The sequence below is a fragment of the Harpia harpyja genome, chromosome 15 (genome assembly GCF_026419915.1).
Source record: "Harpia harpyja isolate bHarHar1 chromosome 15, bHarHar1 primary haplotype, whole genome shotgun sequence".
NCBI lineage: Eukaryota > Metazoa > Chordata > Aves > Accipitriformes > Accipitridae > Harpia > Harpia harpyja.
In genome coordinates, this window is record NC_068954.1 from 17,315,943 (window position 1) to 17,333,175 (window position 17,233).

Consider the following 17,233-nt stretch of genomic DNA (forward strand, 5'->3'; position numbering starts at 1 on the left):
CCGCCGCGCCTGCGCCTGCGGGGGGACGGAGCGACCCGGACGTGGAAGTGTGCGTGCGGGCGGCGGGCGGAGGTGAGGGGCCGGCGGCCAGCGGGGCCCGGGCGCTGCTGAGGGAGGCCTTCGCCCGGCTGTTGCGGTCCTTGAGGTCCCGGCGGCGGCGCTGGGAGGAAGGGGCTGACGCCAAGCGTCCCCCGGAGGCGGGGGAGGGGGGCGGGCAAACGGCCGCTTGCTGCCGCCTGCTGCGACGGGGGCCTCGCTCCCGCCGGCCCCCGGGGGTTCGGCCTCTCGCCCTTCTGTGGGAAGCGGGTTTACCGGTTTATCGTTGATCAGGTTATCGTTTGGGGATAGAGATATCGAACGGGAAGGAGATAGAGCAAAACGCGGGATGCGGTGCTAGCCGGCCTGGCTTCTTCGCGCCTCGTATTAAAAAAGCTTGCGAAGTAGCGAGTGTTGAGTTGTGCCTTCCTCAGAGACGACCGGCAGAACCAGCGGATTTGCCTGCGTTCTAGTAGCAGCTCCTCCGTGCTGGTGGCTGGAAGGAGCCCCGAGGGACGTGGGTGTGCAGGGTACCGCGGTGCCTTGCTGCACCCCTTGTCGCTGAGGGTGGCTTTTGGTCTGCCAGGGACCAAGTGTTTACTTCATGGCCAACACAGCAGCGGTCTGGGGACTGTAGTCCAGCATTGCATCGCAGGTCCAAGCTTCCCCTTATGCGTCTTCCATTATTTTCTGCAGTGTGAGCTGTCTTCCTCCTTTGTGCTCTCTATTCCATCTGCTCAAAATTTCTGAAGCTTTGTAATTAAAATATTCTTCTCTGAAGTTGGGAAATAGGGTTTCAGCACTTCCTGACTGGGAGCCAGCATCCTGCTTCTTGACACTGGCCGGCCAAATGTTAAGTGCAGCAAGTGAAGTAGTAGGGTGGATACAGGAAAAAATGCTTCTGGAATACTCTCAGAACTCCCAGTAACTCAGTTCTAAGGCAGTACATGTAACATGCTTCTTGCTTTAAGTTTCAGGAACATGTTAAGTAGTAATGGTTTCTCCTAGAAGTATTACAATTAGTAGTTCTTCAGAAGAAAGGGTTTTGGGGGTTTGGGTTTTTCTAAATGGGAGCATAATCTCTGAAGCAGGGATTGCATTGGATGCACTTTGTAGGGCGCTTAGGTTGTAGTTACAAATAAAAATAATCTAATGCTTTTAAGTGGGAATATACATTTTATATTTTGTCTTGTTTCTAAATCTGTATTTTTATACGCATTAGAAACTGACCTTTGCAATAGTCTGTAAACTGGGTGGCAGTATTTTTTTGATGAATGAGAAGGATGGAGAAGTTTTAGCAGAGAGCTTGAGGGACCTTTCCCAGTCACACATGAAGAGCACCAGAGGAACATTCCTACTTCCGTTCTCAGAGTCCTTTACAAGTTTCCAGTTTTTGTCCACTTTGGACACAGTCACTCTGCTGTTTGCCGGGAACTCCTTCCCTTGATGATATGACAGCTTTAATTTTTATTTTTCCTACCTAGAAGATCTTCCTTGATCCAATTATGAAAAAATGTTTAGAAAAGGAAAAAAACGACACAGCAGCAGCAGCTCACAAAGCAGTGAAATCAGTACTAAAAGCAAGGTAAGTTGAATTTGGTATATACTCTGTTTATGGAAGCACAAGTTGACAGTTCAGTGGTTTGCTTGCACTGATGGTAGAATGTGATTTCCATAAAATGCCATGTTGCACTAGGAGAACTTCCTACTTCTACTATTCCTCGGGTTGTTTTATGAGAGTTAAAAAAACCTATTCATTATAAAGCCCTTGTATTCTGAGATGAATGCTTGATTGCTTCCATAGTGAAGCCCACAAACACAAGAGTTTCTGGCAGCACATAGTAAGGTTTGGAGGAAAATGTAGTATGTTTGTTCTGTACTAATATTGTCTTTAAGAAGGTGCCTGGTGCTAGGTACCAGGAATGAGTTTATTCTTCAGTACTAGTTGGTTACTCAGTATCTCTAAAAAGTATTCTTCATTTTGAATAATGTGTCCATTTTGTCTGATAGGTTTTGGAATGATCAGTTGAATATTCTGGATTTTCCAAGGTGCCGTTTCACTTCCCTTGCACTGCTATGTTATTTCAAGCATTGGTGACAAGCATATAGTTGTCAATTTCTTCAAGTTAAGATGCAGTACCAGAAAAGTCTGGACATAACCTTAAGGTTCATTTTCTCTTTTTCTTTTATTTCCTCCTCCTTTCAAAATATTTGTGGACTTCTCAGGGGTTCCTGCTGAATTTGTATCAGTCTAATCTACAATGAGGCAGAAAGATAACTTCAGGAATGAAATAGGTGGTGGTGTTTTTTTCTCCCCATTTTGCAGTGCTGCTTAAGTAATTAGAACATAAACGCTAGTTTATGTAAAAAAAAAAAAAAAAAGAGTTGAGGCAGGGCATATAAAAGTGAATTGTTACTATGTTCTCAGTAACTTTCTGATGATATGAATTTTTTTCTTAGTCTGTAGATTCCAGTCTTGGGGGACTTTCCAGGTCTAGTACTGTGGCTAGTCTAGATACAGACTCCACAAAAAGTTCAGGTATGTAATCAGAGTTTGAGCAGATAAGGAACAGTATTAACTTTATGTGTGTTTGTATAAAAGAGCAGAAAATGGAAAAGGTTAAAGTATGTATTTTCAATAATTGTGAGTGAATCTGTTAGATAGCCTGTTAGCCTGTTGACTAATTCATGCATAGCTCTAGGTTTCTAAAGTATTATTAATGGTTCATTTAGGATTAAGTCACTGTTTTCGAAGTAAAGTGTCTGAGTAAGAAAAACTTGGTTGCATTACCAGTCTGTTACACAGCCTAAACTGGTATAATCTTCTGGAAGCTATGTTTCCTGCTTTTGTGAGTTTACATTTGCACTGAAATAATGGAAGTAAGATTCAATTTTACTACTTCTTGCTCAACAGATGACAGCGCATCACTGTTGGACCAAACAGTTCATTTAAAACAAATATATATATATATAAAAGTAGAACCAGCTTTTCTATGTTTTCTGATTCAAGGTTGTTAACTCCAAATTTGAATTAGTATAAACAGTGTTGTATTATGGATTCATACGAAACTGTTGCCTTTACCAAGGGCTGTTCTGAATCAACCCAGGACAGTTCATTAAAGAGAGGAGTTAATATACTGTGGTAAGGTTAAGTGTTTGATGAAAGTCTGCAAAAATTATGGAATTTAGTAAGTTAGCCCCATTAACACCAATTAGAATAGCATTACCGTTCTGGAATTCTTCATAATTGCTTTGTTTTATTTTGTTGCAGGACAAAGCAATAGTAATTCTGATACATGTGCAGAATTCAGAGTTAAATATGTTGGTGCCATTGAAAAATTGAACTATAATGAGAGCAAAAGTCTGGAAGGGCCATTGGACTTGATAAATTACATAGATGTTGCACAGGTAAGTGGGTTACAAAAGAACATCTTAAGCTTAGGTGTATTTCTTTCATACTATCACGAGATCTAACATATTTCTTTGTAAATTTTAGACTTAGTAGAATAAAATAGCTTACTTTGAAAACCATTAAGCTATGAATCTCAAAACCTGTCACGCTCAATTCCATCCTGTTGAGCACTGGAGAAGATGCACCCAAAAAGCTGTTCTGAAGAAGCAGGCTCAGAGCAAAGGCCCTGTTGATGAGTCACTACTGAACAAGTATCCCAACTGAAAGTTGTTATATTGTCTTCAGCACTGCTAGGATTAGTAACCAGGAAAGAATATCTCCTCCAGATTTCCTCAGTACTGTAGAAGTTTTCCCATAGAGGAAAATGTCAAGTTTCTGCTTACAATCACTTATGAACCTCTGACCAAAGAACCTGAATAATATTTGGGTCACCCTTGCCAAACTGTGGTTGCTTATTTTTGTGCTGAAAGCTGTAACTGGTTGTTCTGATTAGGTAGCTGATCATTTGTATCTTTAAAAGCACAGAATGTCTGTTTATCTTACAGCAACTTGAAGTTTCAAGTATCTGAATATATGCAAAAACTATTTTTACAGCCCAATAACAAAATTGCTGCCAGTGTGGAACATGGATCACCCAGGGTCAGCGCATCATGACAGGGCATGCATTATTTTTCAGCCCATCTGATTTGACCACAGTACCAAAATCCCCCCTGAGATGTTAAATTTATTTCTGAAATCATGTAATATTTAGAATAGAATAGACTAGACTATTCCAGTTGGAGGGGACCTACAACGGTCATCTAGTCCAACTGCTTGACCACTTCAGGGCTGACCAAAAGTTAAAGCATGTTAAGGGCATTGTCCAGATGCCTCTTGAATGCTGACAGGCTTGGGGCATCGACCACCTCTCTAGGAAGCCTGTTCCAGTGTTTGACCACCCTCTTGGTAAAGAAATGCTTCCTAATGTCCAGTCTAAGCCTCCAAGCCTCCCCGAATGTATTTCACATAACGTTAAGAGATTGGACGAGTGCAAGAGTGGCAGGCAGACTCCACACAGCAAGATACAAGCAGGGTTAGTCATGTTGCTGATCCAGTGGACTAAAGTACACATAAACCCATTTCCTATTATGTATCTGTTGTTCATGTTCTTCTGTCTGCACTAAAGGCTTTTGTTTGTTTCCCTCCAAAGCAAGATGGAAAGTTACCTTTTGTTCCAGGTGAAGAGGAGTTTATTATGGGAGTTTCCAAATACGGCATTAAAGTTTCAACATCTGATCAGTATGTAAGTGATTTGCAGCAAACTGTCTTTTTGGTGAGAGTTGAAAAGTGCTTTTACTTATTTCTCTGATAGATGATCTGTGTGACCAAAATGTCACTTCTGGCTTCAAGCAAAAGTTAAATGAACAAAAAAGCTCTGACAGCAGCACAGCTTCGTGTCGTATTTCCTCAGGGCTGTCTGTATTTTCCTGGTTGGATTGGTTTGATTTATGACAAAAATCTATTCCTTTTGAGATAGAGCACCAGACAAAAGGCAAGCAAGCCTTTATGCTCTTTGGGCACATCTTCCTTCCTCTGTGGCTGTTCTGCCATTCTCTCACATGGAGAAGTAGCATGACTGTGGTGGCCAAGACCACGGGTTCCTCAGCCTGAGTTAGTAATGCAATTCCTGCTGATGTTATTGTCAAGAGGAAAAAACAAAGGATGTTTTTTTTCAAGAATACCTGAGTTGTCTTCCTCTAAAGTTCCAGCCTTGCACTCCTAATTCAAGAGTGGGAGTTCACTCCAGCACTAAAGCCTCATGATTCCACTTTATTGATCAAGTGTATTTTTTGTTTGCATCATTTCCTACGTGTAGTTTATTTTCCTTTAGCACACTTCGAGTAGCTTTTTTGCTAAAAATAAAAATCCGGTCTCTTCCCCAGGGCCCTCCAGTTGCCTTTGTGTACCTTTGTATTGCAGCCATGTGGTTTCCTTCTGGTTGCCCTCAGAGCCCCAGATACCATAAATACTTGGCCTTGTGAAGTCATGACCCATCAACAACCGAGCAATGCCTCTTCATAAAAGCCTCAAGTATGAGGACAGTGAATAGCATTGCTCAATAGCTGAATACTCTGAAGGGAGCCAAAAAGTTTCCTTTGGTCCCTTCAGAAAATAAAACACTTGTTTCTAATGCCTGGGAGGAATTGTCGTAGTTGTTACTCAAACTTTGAATTCTTTTAGGTTCTGTTCTTACTGTGCTCCTAAATTCTTAATTCTCATTAAGAATATAGGTTACACTATTATTTAAATTCCTTTGTACTTTGATAAAGATCAAATAGGTAATTTTAAGACTTTTATCCATCATTCTTCTGTCTTCAAGCTGAAAGCATGCACAAGCTGATAAAGCTGCCTGTGATTAAGCTAGCTTGCACTGGCATTTTATTGCATTGCATTCTGTTTCCCAAATTCTGGCTTTTTGCATCTGTGTCACTGTTGACATTTAATTTGTCCTTGTGTTAGTCCACCTAACTCTTTTCATAGAGTTCCAAGATGAAAAGGTTTTCTCTGCATTTGTACAAAGAATTCAGTCTTTTATGACTTTGGGGGAAAGGTGAGAGTTCTGTGATTTGTAGATACCTTTGCAGGTGAATAGGCACCTATTTATTTCAGATGCCAAAAAAGAGAACGATTGCAGGATACAAAATTTTTCCTCATGGATTTCAGCCAACATTTGAGAAATTATTTATTTCATTAGTGACTGAAATATGTACAGATATGTAATTCACTCATACACTTCCAGTGTTTGTGGATGCAACCACTAGAAACCAAAGGCAAAGCATTTATAGAAGTCACACTGAGGCTTTGGCCTTCTTCACATTCTGATTGTATGTATTTGTGCATTATATATATGTACATACACCTATGGCACAGTTTGTCCATCTGCCATCTCATTTCTCTCTCAGCTGCAGAATCCCCTCATAGCCAAATACTGGAAGAAAGGGAGGAAATTAATTTAAGGGGGACTGTGTACTTTAAAGAATGCTATCCTTCTTTTAGTGATAATCCACATGCACATTAGCACTGTAGCAAGTTCCAAGCAAGTAACTCTAAGAAGTTACAAGTAATTTGGAGGGAAATCTTGGCATCTTTCATACAGAGAATGGAGGCTTGATCCAGTAAGTCCCACATCAGCTCCAGCTGCCTTCTGTGTGGTATGGTAGTTAGTGATGGTATGAATAATTGTGAGCGATTGCTGAGTGAATGTCAGGAGATGTTTTTCAGCAAGGTGATCTCAGGAGCTCTGGTAGAGGGCTCTCCCTTGAGGGTTTCATAGCAGGCATCAAGCTCACTGTCTGTTTTTACAGCTTCTCTATCAAAGTGGACATTTCTTTAGACCCTTCAGCTATCGGTAGGGACAAGGTGTTCAATGCCATGAACATAGAAAAAGCTGTCTTGAAGTCGTAAGACCCTAGAGGTGGTATGACTGGAATAAACCAGATGAATATTATCGGTTGGGTGGGATGGCTTGAGAAGAAAGGCTTTGTGTAGCGTAGGTCTGCAGAGACCTTGTACGGGGCATCAGCCAATCCCTTTGTGGAACAGCCAAGATCAGAACTGTTGGGACTATGGTGAAACCCTGCAACTGCGGTGCAGAGTAGCAAGTTTCCCAGGCTAGATATCTGCAAGAGTCAGGACCCATGCTGTGGCTCAGGCCACATGGCTACCACACCCCCACAACCCCCCTGCCCCAAAGCAACTAACCTTGTCCATACCCTCTTCTGGGAACAGTTTCTTGCCTGTACCCTTCCCGGAACTGAGACAGGGGACTGTCTGGAAAAATACTGGAAAAGTAATAGTTGTTTTAAGGTTTTAAGTTACCTCTGTGCCAGACATACAGTGTACTGCCTGTCCTACTCACAGAGGGCAAGTGAGGATAGGTGGGAAACGAATGTGTGTTTTTTTAGGATGGCCAGATAGTCCACATATGAATGCAATTCTAATACAGAAGCAAAAATTAAAGCTAAAATTGTGTTAAACCACCACTTCTTATTTTTTTAAATCTTGACTAAACTCTCAATTAAAAAATTATAAGTTTACCAAGGAATACTTTTCTTTTGTAAATAAATCTGAAGTATTCTTTTGTGAGAGAATCAAAACAGGTAGAAAACTGAAATAGCTGTTGCACTGTTCCAGAGTAACTTTTATTTGCCACATGGTTTCAGGATGTGTTACATAGGCATGCTCTCTATTTAATTGTACGGATGGTCTGCTATGATGATGGTCTGGGAGCAGGAAAAAGTTTACTGGCTTTGAAGACAACAGATGCAGCCTCTGAAGAATGCAGCCTCTGGGTATATCAGTGCAATAGTTTGGTAAGAGTTTATGTTTATAGTATTTAATTTAGGTATCAGTATTTTGATTGTAAAGGGAGATTCTAGGCCCTTGTGAAGGCTTTTTGGCAGAAGGGGGATTGCTCAATTAAAAAGAAAGAGTATAAATGTGCCCTGGCTGAGGAGGGGAGAAAAGCCCTGCTGACTGCATTTGATCAGCTTTGAGGAAAAATACTTACATTCCCTAAAATTGCCAATGAAAGTACATGCCTGAGAAAGCTCTTTGCAATCTAAAGAGTGCTATTGTAGCTGCTAAGGACAATCCTCCGTTTGTATTTTCAAAGACAAAAACCTCTTAAGATCGGACAGAGCAGGGAGGGATTGAGTAACAATTCTGGTAGTAGAGCATGCGTGCATATTCATAAGCAAGGGAAGTGACCCCTTCTTACGAGTAGGAGAATTCATTGTCAAGGTGCTATGATGTGACACACACCCTTAGCAGCACTGGGGGAACACACGAACTGACTTTCTGAATGCTAGTGTCATGCTATGATGAACGCTAACAACTCTGACTTGTTTCAAAAGAGCTCATTTAAAACAGCTTCCCACATGTCACTGCAGACCACAGAAATCAAATTAAATCTCACTTGTGCTACTCCATTTTGCATGTCTCTGCCAAAAGAATGATAAAGGTCACATTCTCCTTTAAATGAGTTTTGAGACGCTTAGAAGTTCTTCAGAAAGTGTTAATGTGAATGTTTGGATTTTTTTAGGAACAAGCACAAGCTATTTGCAAAGTATTATCTACAGCCTTTGATTCAGTTCTAATGTCGGAGAAGTCCTGATTTTCTTCAGCACCACGTGACTGTGTAGTACAAGAGGCCTTTGTGTGAGGAGGGAATGGGGCTCCTTTGTGATACCACAGACTGGCAGTAGCTACATCCAAACCTAGAAAAAAAGACTTGCTGTGCAAAGAAGAGCCATACAACCTTGCACATGGTACTTTGTCATTCCCCAGCCATCATGACTTGAAGAAATTATTCCATCTTCAGTTTCCAAGACAACACAGAATTTTATATTTAACATGAATTTTTTTCCTAAATCATGTTTTGTATATTAATGTCAATATTGTAGAAATGTAAAATAAAACTGACACTTACTTCTGTCTCTTTGTCTGAAAAACAATTTGTTAATATAGACTTCAGTATTGCTTAGCCTAGGTATTAGAGCAAAATGAGCAAAGTGATAACAGGTAGTCATTTGGTGCTTTATACCTCTAATTTAATCTTAGCTGACATCTACACGGTTTCTGTGTTCAACTAAAAATCCACAAGATGCACCTTTTTTTTGCTCAAGTGCTACTTGTTGGTATTTCTCATTTTACACCTTGAAAAAAAGAATATTGCCTAAGCAATGCCAAGTAACAGAAGAGAAGTAGCCAAAGTGATTTTAAAAGTAGTTTTATTTTTCCAGACATTTGACTGGTTAACAAGAGTAAAATTTATTAATCATGCTCTAATTATAAATCACTGCATCCAGGACATTGAAAATAAGAGTTGATTTTAGGTTATACAATATATACAGTTGCTCTGCAACTAAACAAAATAAAAACAACTGAATTGAATATTATACATCTCATAGCATTCTAAGCTGCATTTTAAGTGTCACTTGCTCCTTTTTAAACAGTTAACACAGCAACCTAATAGTCTGTCTATTAACAGGTTTTCTGAATCATTATTTAATCAGATTTGAAAAGTTGTATGAAATATGCCAAAATTTTGGACTTAAAATTCTTAATTTTATATTATAAATAGATTATCTACAGGCTCTAGAATTTCTTTTTCCTCTGCCAGAGGAGCAGACTTTGAGAAACATGGAAAATCTAGGGATAAATTTTGCTTAGCTGCTCTTTATTGGTCCTCAAGATTTTGTCTGTCTGCACTGCTAGTGCTATTAAGTTGTATTCTACAAGTTTCCTAGTTTCTAAGTGACCGGTGAACAAGGCTGTGACATTTTAAAGTTTATTCCTCTTCTAGTAGAACTCAAGGAAAATTTGCATCATTGTTTAACTTTATGAGTTGTTACATACACTATAAGATTCTGTGTTAAAAATACTGTACATTAGGAGATCTGTGCAAAATAATATGCCCATTTACTCTCTAGACTCTATCAGGGATAGAAACATACAAAATAGTGTTGCAAACTGAACATATCAGTAAGTGAATAAACTGTAGTGCTAAACTATTACTCTATCATTTTACTGGGAACTTTGAAAATACAGACTAATTTGCTTCAACTTGCAACAAAAATATCTTGAAACATTCCAGTTTGTTCCCCATTTATACTGCAGCAACAGCATCTAGGAAATGAAAGTTATGCATATACTTGGCTGTATCCACACATTTGAGAGGCTATCAACCAACTGTACCATTTAGGAAAGGCGATACATGGTAAAATCAGTGTTGCTCTTCCAGCACTAACACAATGTGATATTTCTCCAAATAAGCATATATGGTGGTGGCCTATTTTCCATTCCGTTCAATATGAAATGGCCAATTTAAACACCATTTGTCAGAAATTCAAAGTTCTCTTGATAAATCTAGAGATAAAATATTCACGAAACGTGATCAAAGCCAATGTGACCTAGTCATTGATTTTTCTTATCCTATGCCATCAGTTGTTTCCTGTAGCATAAGCAAAACCTGGTACAATTTCACAATATACAAACATCAAAATGACGTCAGATTTGTGTTGGTATTTTGTATTCCATCAACCAACTGGGAACTACCCATGGCCTAGCCTTTGTTCACAAATTAGTAAAACAAATTTAACAACAGTGTAGCTACCATATATGTGGGTATATTATATAAATACAGAGTGAGTGAGCAAACTACCATTGTTTGCAATGTAGTGGCACACAAATTTTATAGAACAGAACATAACGTAGTGTACTTGTGAGGTGTCAGATACCTTATTGACCAAGGATAATTATCTAAATGTTCCACCAATATGTTCTCTCTGTGAACACATTGCTGGATGATTTAAGAAAATTCAAGAATTTAAAAACAAAGTCTAAACACTATATAATGAGACGAGTAAGAAATGCTCTGCAATCCATCATCATAGTTAAGTACATTTCAGGAAGTGCAGTTTTCATATCCTTGAGTTAATGTAGTAACTCATTAATATTGCCATAGTTTAGTTAACCAGCAGTAGTCACATTAAATGACCAAAATGGATGTAACATACATAAAGAACATTGAAAAAACAGGTTCTACACACGTGCAGCATAGAAAAATGAAACAGTCTCAAGCTCACAAAATTAGAACTAGAAAGTTCAACAACTAACACAGATTTCAGATAACTTTAAGCAAATATCTACATCCATTCTGAAAGAAAGAAGTTTCTCCTGTGGTAAACTGAAATACTTTTTAACTTTTACCTGGCCAAAGACACCCGATTAAAATCGTTTCTTCTGTAATTGTTGACATCCTGGATGACAGCCAGTATGGCAAGATGCTAAACAGTCCAATTTAGACTACGCAGCAGCTTGCATGTTTTGGTTCCAACACTTCAAATGGTATCGAGAATTGGATAAATTCACTGCCCTGTTAGACGCACACAATTTCTTTGATTGGGGAAGCAACACTGAACTGTGGTATTGTCATGTTACAAAAGGGAGAATAAAATTACAGTGAATTGATGGAAAAGAACATTCATAATGTTGTGATGTTCATACGCATATGGATTTTGATTGTTAAAGCTTTTCAGTTCACCTTGAAAAATACAGGAAGAGTTGTTTTTTTAAAGTGTAAACTGCTCATGAGAAGTTTTCACATAGAAAAAAAGTTTTAGAAGTCCCAAAATCAGAACGATGGCAATAAAAAAGTAAGCTACAGTACCTAGGACTTGGGCAGTGCTCTGGCAAGGTGTCTGCAGATAGGTAGATGAAATGCAATAGAGTAAAACTTATTTCTGTGACTGCTGGAAATGAGCAATGTCTTCACTTATCAGTAGCAATTTAGTCAACAATAAAGTGCACAAATGATACAGGGAAAGCTCCTTTCCGACTGGGATCTCCATCAATATGACCAATCTGAAAGAGTCCAGATATTTTTCAAATTAATCTCAAAATGGCATTTCAGTATCACCAAAATGAATACCAGTGACCTTCCTGCCTGTAGTACAAGCCTCTCCTTACATCTTTTCTGCGGTAGTGGTGTTTTAATTTTGTGAACAGGAATTCAGTCCTACAGGGTGCATTTGTTTTTCAGCTATAGACTTTTCTTTTTTCAAATTCCAATGTTTTATCCAGTTCTTTGAAAGTAACACCTCTTAATGCATATCACTGCTGCACCATTTCAGTGCATTCTGTAATGCCTGGCAGCCCATATTCTGCCTCTGTTAAGTTGCTTCTGCTTCCCCCTCTTAACAATCACTGAAAGGTAAAAGGATGGATCAAGCTTCAACAGTTTTGGCTTTTACATAAATCTATTTGTGTTTATACAGCATTATTGTCAATTTAGATGCAATTGGAAGTTCTATTCTTCGCTAGCTAACAAATGCAAGTGTTTTCATGCACAACAATTTCCCAAGACTTTGCTTTAGCTGATGAGACTCTGGAATGTAAACAGTTGAGATGGTTTCCCAGCTCAAATAGACCATTTCTCAATCTCAGTCAGCTGAAGAATTAGGACAATACAAAGCTGTCCTCTGAGGCACACCACACAGCATCTGAGATAGTAGCAGATTCTTAAATTGTTGACACCCCTCAAGAATTTATTGAATCACACAGACCATGTTCCCTGTATATTGTGAACCCTACTAATCAGATTTAGCTTTTCTCATTTAGAAAAAAAAAAAAAAAGTTTGAAGTTTAATTTTTTTGAACAAAAGAAATTTCTGGAATCAGGTTTCCGTGAGATGAAACTTTTCTTGTTACCTAGAAACCCAGCCAGGGATCTTCTGAAGTCAGTGTCAACCTCTAGATCTCATTTATTTCTTTCAAAGTGTATTGATAGAAAATGCAAAATACTCACCCACCACTCCTGATCTTCTTCACCATCGACTACAATAATATCTCCCTCCGAAAAAGTTAACTCATCTGGGTTATCTGCTACACAGTTGTAAATTGCTTTTACTCTCTTCGGTTTAGTTTTTGACTGAAATATAAAAACAAGTAAATGTAAATAATACAGCACGGAAGAGACAAAATAGACTTGGAGCTGATCTAAAGAAAGCTTCAGAACTGCTTCCAACCGTTATTTTCCATAGGTTAGAGTTCAGCTGCATTTTTTATGCTGGGTGCTCATGCTTCAGGTTGGATTTGGCAGCATCCAAAGCCTTTTGGAACCACTGCGCCACCAACATGGGCCAGGTTTCCCTTAGCAAGCTTCCACTTTGGCTTATCCAAACCCGTCTTCAGAGCTCTATATCACTGCAGTAAGTACGATTTTATTCAGAAGACGGGGTGATCAAGATCAAGTGCTATGCAGCAAGTGTAACAGCAGCAGCATTATCAAAAAGAGGCCTGAGCCACCTGCCAATACACCCCTTCTTAATTTGCTAAAACCATTTCAGGAGTGTACAGACCCTCCAAAACATCCTCTGCCTCTCCGTAGTGCTATGAGGACTGCAAGTGACAGAGCGGTTTGGCAATTCTTCCAATAAGAAAGTTTAGTAAGGAGTTGCAATATTCCAATATTGCAGTGGGACTCCAATCCTAGTTGTGTTCTATTTGAAGTGATGCCAAAATTGTTTTGCTCTGGTATCACAGTATCCACCATCCTAATCTCACACCTCTCCCAGTGCAACCTGGCCTGCTGCTCCTCGTTCTCTGTTGCAGACCAACAATAATGCTACCTACATAGTGCTTCCATGCAAGGAGTGGAGAGGCACAGGACCTGGAGGCAGAGCATAAGCTTTCTACCAGGAGTCCACCCTTCTCCCCAGTTTGCCCAGCCATCGCCAGCAAAAATCTCTCCTTTCTACCCTAAGATGCCAGAGCAGAGCTGTAAATGCCATTTAGGTTAAGAGATGTCTGTTAATGCAGTGGGTGTTTGGGACAGAGGCTCCAGGTGGTATAAGGAAAAGAATCACCATCTTAGAGTCCCCCAGGGACTGGTCCCAGTCTCTAGTTAGGTCAGCCATGGAGCAGGAAGCTTGTAAGAGGAGAAGAGACTCCATTCACAAGTCTACTTCTCTCCACCAGCAAAATGCTCTGCTGTGGACAGTACTGCCCAACAGCCTCTTAATGTGCCATTTTGTTAGAGCTGAGCGCCATGCAGAAAAAGGGGGATGTGGATGGGGAAGGAAGGAGGTAGCATGATCACTATGCTCCTCTGTAAGCATCCATTTGCATTTTAGTATAGAAAACCTGACCTGCCCAGACCAGGCATATATCTCAGTCAAGTTACAGTTTGAACCACAAACACCTTTTAGGTCAAGAGGGAAAAGCTTCATGTCAGTACAACAGTGATATAATCACTAACTTCAAAGTGCAGTAATTACAGGTATTTCTTGTTCTTTAGAAGGCAAGGAAATGAAAATAGATACCATTCCCAGAAGACTAAAATCTTCCAGGAAAGTTTCCCATGTATCTACAATATGGTTTCAAAAATCTAAAATATACATTGAAAGGAAAAAAAAAAAAAAAAAAAAAGATGCATCAGGAATTTCTGTCTGAAAAACAGGCTATTGGGCAAATGCACTATATAGGAGACAAGCCACTGGCTACATGGGCATGTACAACCAGACCTCTTTTTTCTTTACTCAAGGAGCACTTCTGCAATCATTTCCTAAATCTGGGCTGGCCTCTGGATTCTCTGGCAGGGTAAAGATTTAGCAAAAAAGGCTGGAGTATAAGACTAAATGGAGCAATTTAGCCAAAGTACTTTAGCTAGACTGATCTAGCTAAAGCTCTTTAGCTGAGGGGTCCCTGACTAAACCTCAGCTAAGATGCTTTAGCTAGATTGATTTAGCTAAAGCACCTTAAATAGCACACACTCCCTGAGCCAGGTTTCCCTTACTTCTCTGTCCTATGACAGAAGAAAGTCATCCAGCTAATTTTCTCAGTCTCACAAAATTCACCCTACTGAAGCCCTCGAGACTTCTGGAGAGTCAGATTTGTTCTTCCTATTATGTGCAATTAATATTAAACAGTGGAGAGACTGACTGTTCCTAGAAACTACCCAGGATAGCCCATTCACTCATAACTAAAGCAATTTGTCCTATAAAACAAAAAAGGAGACAAGATAGAGAAACTACTACAACTTTAATTTATACAGAAAGCCAGGTAAGGAGCTGTTTCAGAACCAATGGATGTGTTGAAAGGATGTAGCCAGTGCTCACACCTGAATCCCAGAACACACAACAGAAATTGTGATCAGGGTCCAACAGCTTCACAAAGTAAATACTGCAGTTCCCTCGGATCATGTAAGCAAAAGGGATAGATTCCATTTTATACTACTTAGACCATTTAATTTTATTGTGGCCTAAACCATGAAAGTTATTTTGATGCAAGACAGACAGTAACTTGGTTGAACAAGAGTGGGGGAGGCAAAAAACCAGAAGATTTCATACTCCCAACTAATGCAAGATGAACTCCAGATGTCTCTGTGGCTTTTCAGCATTATCAGATGAGAAACAGCTAATAGGAGTTCTAAGGGCTCAAGACAAATGTGCAAGGCTACGCACACAAACACCCTGAGGTCTGTCCTGGAGAGTTACTATTTCAGTAGACATGGTTAAGGAAAAAGGGATGAAGGGAGAGAGACAGAGGACTGAAAAAGGCAGGCCTTTTTGTTACAGCCCATTAATAAGACAATCACAGAGCCAGGAACAGCATGTCTCCTACCTCTCAGTTTATTATTTACCTACTGAACCACACTCCTACACAGAATGTAAAGCATGAAGCAGCCCAGACCTAGTCACATACAGCATCTCAAAGTATGGACTCTCTATATTATGATTTTCTTACTGCAGAGAAATACTGTCATGATCAAGCACATGGATGTTTTATGTCTATCACACAAGAGAGCAACATAAAATTGGAGCAAGGACCAAAGACCTAGCTGAACTACACAATGTACAGCTCAGCTGACATCTGGAAATAGATCCCTTTACCTACACCAGTATAAGAATACAGGTATTGACACTAATATGTGTTACCATTCAGAGTCCTAGATTATAAATAATAAGTAAGAGTATAAAAAGGCCACACAATTGGATCAAGAGTCCATTTAAATCCAGTATCTCTTTTCTAACAGCCACTGTAAGGCTGGGGAAGGGAGGAGAAGAAGAATATACAATACTTCCAGCCTTCCCCTTCACCTTTCAACCACCTTCTGGTCAGGGATGTCTCAAGTCAGATGTGGTTTCTGTGTACTTACCAAGAGATTTCCCTCCTGTCACCCAGTGAATGCATGATGAAGAGATGCAAAGAGAACCAACTGCACAAAGAACCAATTTCTTTTGTTTTGAGCTTGACTCCTACTAGTCTTGTCTGAAGCCATTTGATCTACGTATGTGAACAACTGTATCTACTCCCATTATAAAGTAAGCACAAAAGCTCCCTTATTACTTCACTCAAGTTTAAGAATGAAGTTACATATGATCTACAAGTGACTGCTCACCAAGCTCAACTAACTTATGAAGCTTACCTACCTTCAGTAAGTCACGCCATACATTCTGTGGATTGTGTTGGTCACATTTGGACACAAGCAAAGAATCCATACTTTTTTCTTTGGTTTCTCTTTGGTTTTTGTTAGCTTTTTTTTTTTTTAATTTAAAATCACATACTATCATACAGGAAATGCAAGAAAAGCAAAGTTTTCATAAATACTTAGTACATGTCATGCACATGTTTAACACAGGATACAGGCTTTGTATTTTTCATGATTCTCACACTTTCTCCGTAACAGGATACACTACTATGTCAACAGTGTGTTTGATAGAATATGGAAGATTTAATAAAATCAAACCCCAGACTGTCTACTTACTATTTGTGATTTCCTTGGCATTGGTGCTGGTGGCTGGATTTGTGCCAAAGTATTTGTTGTAGAACCAGTCTGTGTTACTGGAATTTCGCATACAGAAGACGACTCTCCTGCTGCTAAGGTAAGTAAAACAAGTAAATTTCAGGCATGCTTTAAAAAATAACAGTGATGATACAAATTGAAACCAAATTAATTTTTCTTTAAAGGATACAAATTATCTTACATCCCATGAGTATTTCATTTTTTAATGGTTCTTTCTAAATAACTAAACAGAATTTTTCTATCCTTTTCCTTACCAAAAAAGGTTTCTTTTTCCAAAGACAACTACCTAAGACCTTCAATACTGTGGATATGCTAAAAGAGAAAAAAGCCTATAAAACAGATGAGAGCAGAACCAAATATCCCATTTCCCCATTCGCTCACTACAGACTCTGTGCTTTTAGAACCCTGCTTTTCTAGTAAAGACCATCATTATCAAG

The 17,233-nt window shown here is 39.4% G+C and overlaps 2 protein-coding genes across 11 annotated transcripts in view; one reads left to right on the forward strand and one right to left on the reverse strand.

The window, feature by feature from the left end:
- Positions 1 to 7: 7 nt before the first annotated feature.
- Positions 8 to 8,922, forward strand: ITGB1BP1 (integrin subunit beta 1 binding protein 1). Of its 7 annotated transcripts, none has more exons than XM_052809439.1 (7): positions 8 to 72; positions 1,521 to 1,621; positions 2,497 to 2,575; positions 3,308 to 3,444; positions 4,638 to 4,730; positions 7,651 to 7,800; positions 8,532 to 8,922. In XM_052809439.1, exons 2-7 carry the CDS (start codon positions 1,550 to 1,552, stop codon positions 8,601 to 8,603), a joined length of 603 nt encoding a protein of 200 aa, XP_052665399.1. In that variant the 5' UTR covers positions 8 to 72; positions 1,521 to 1,549; the 3' UTR covers positions 8,604 to 8,922. The 7 variants fall into 7 exon arrangements, with proteins under 7 accessions (XP_052665399.1, XP_052665400.1, XP_052665406.1 ...); XM_052809440.1 differs by lacking the exon at positions 8 to 72 and adding an exon at positions 711 to 733; XM_052809442.1 differs by lacking the exon at positions 8 to 72 and adding an exon at positions 2,047 to 2,202.
- Positions 8,923 to 9,202: 280 nt separating this feature from the next.
- The window catches only part of ASAP2 (ArfGAP with SH3 domain, ankyrin repeat and PH domain 2), a 92,803-nt gene continuing 84,772 nt past the window's right edge, over positions 9,203 to 17,233 (reverse strand). For 3 of the 4 annotated variants that reach the window (XM_052809433.1, XM_052809429.1, XM_052809432.1), the window contains 3 exons: positions 16,758 to 16,870; positions 12,798 to 12,920; positions 9,203 to 11,854 (listed from right to left, as the gene is read on the reverse strand). In XM_052809433.1, the coding sequence (XP_052665393.1) occupies positions 11,780 to 11,854; positions 12,798 to 12,920; positions 16,758 to 16,870 (311 nt within the window). In that variant the 3' untranslated portion in view covers positions 9,203 to 11,779. The remainder of the gene's footprint in view (positions 11,855 to 12,797; positions 12,921 to 16,757; positions 16,871 to 17,233) is intronic. The other variant, XM_052809431.1, reaches the window with a different exon arrangement.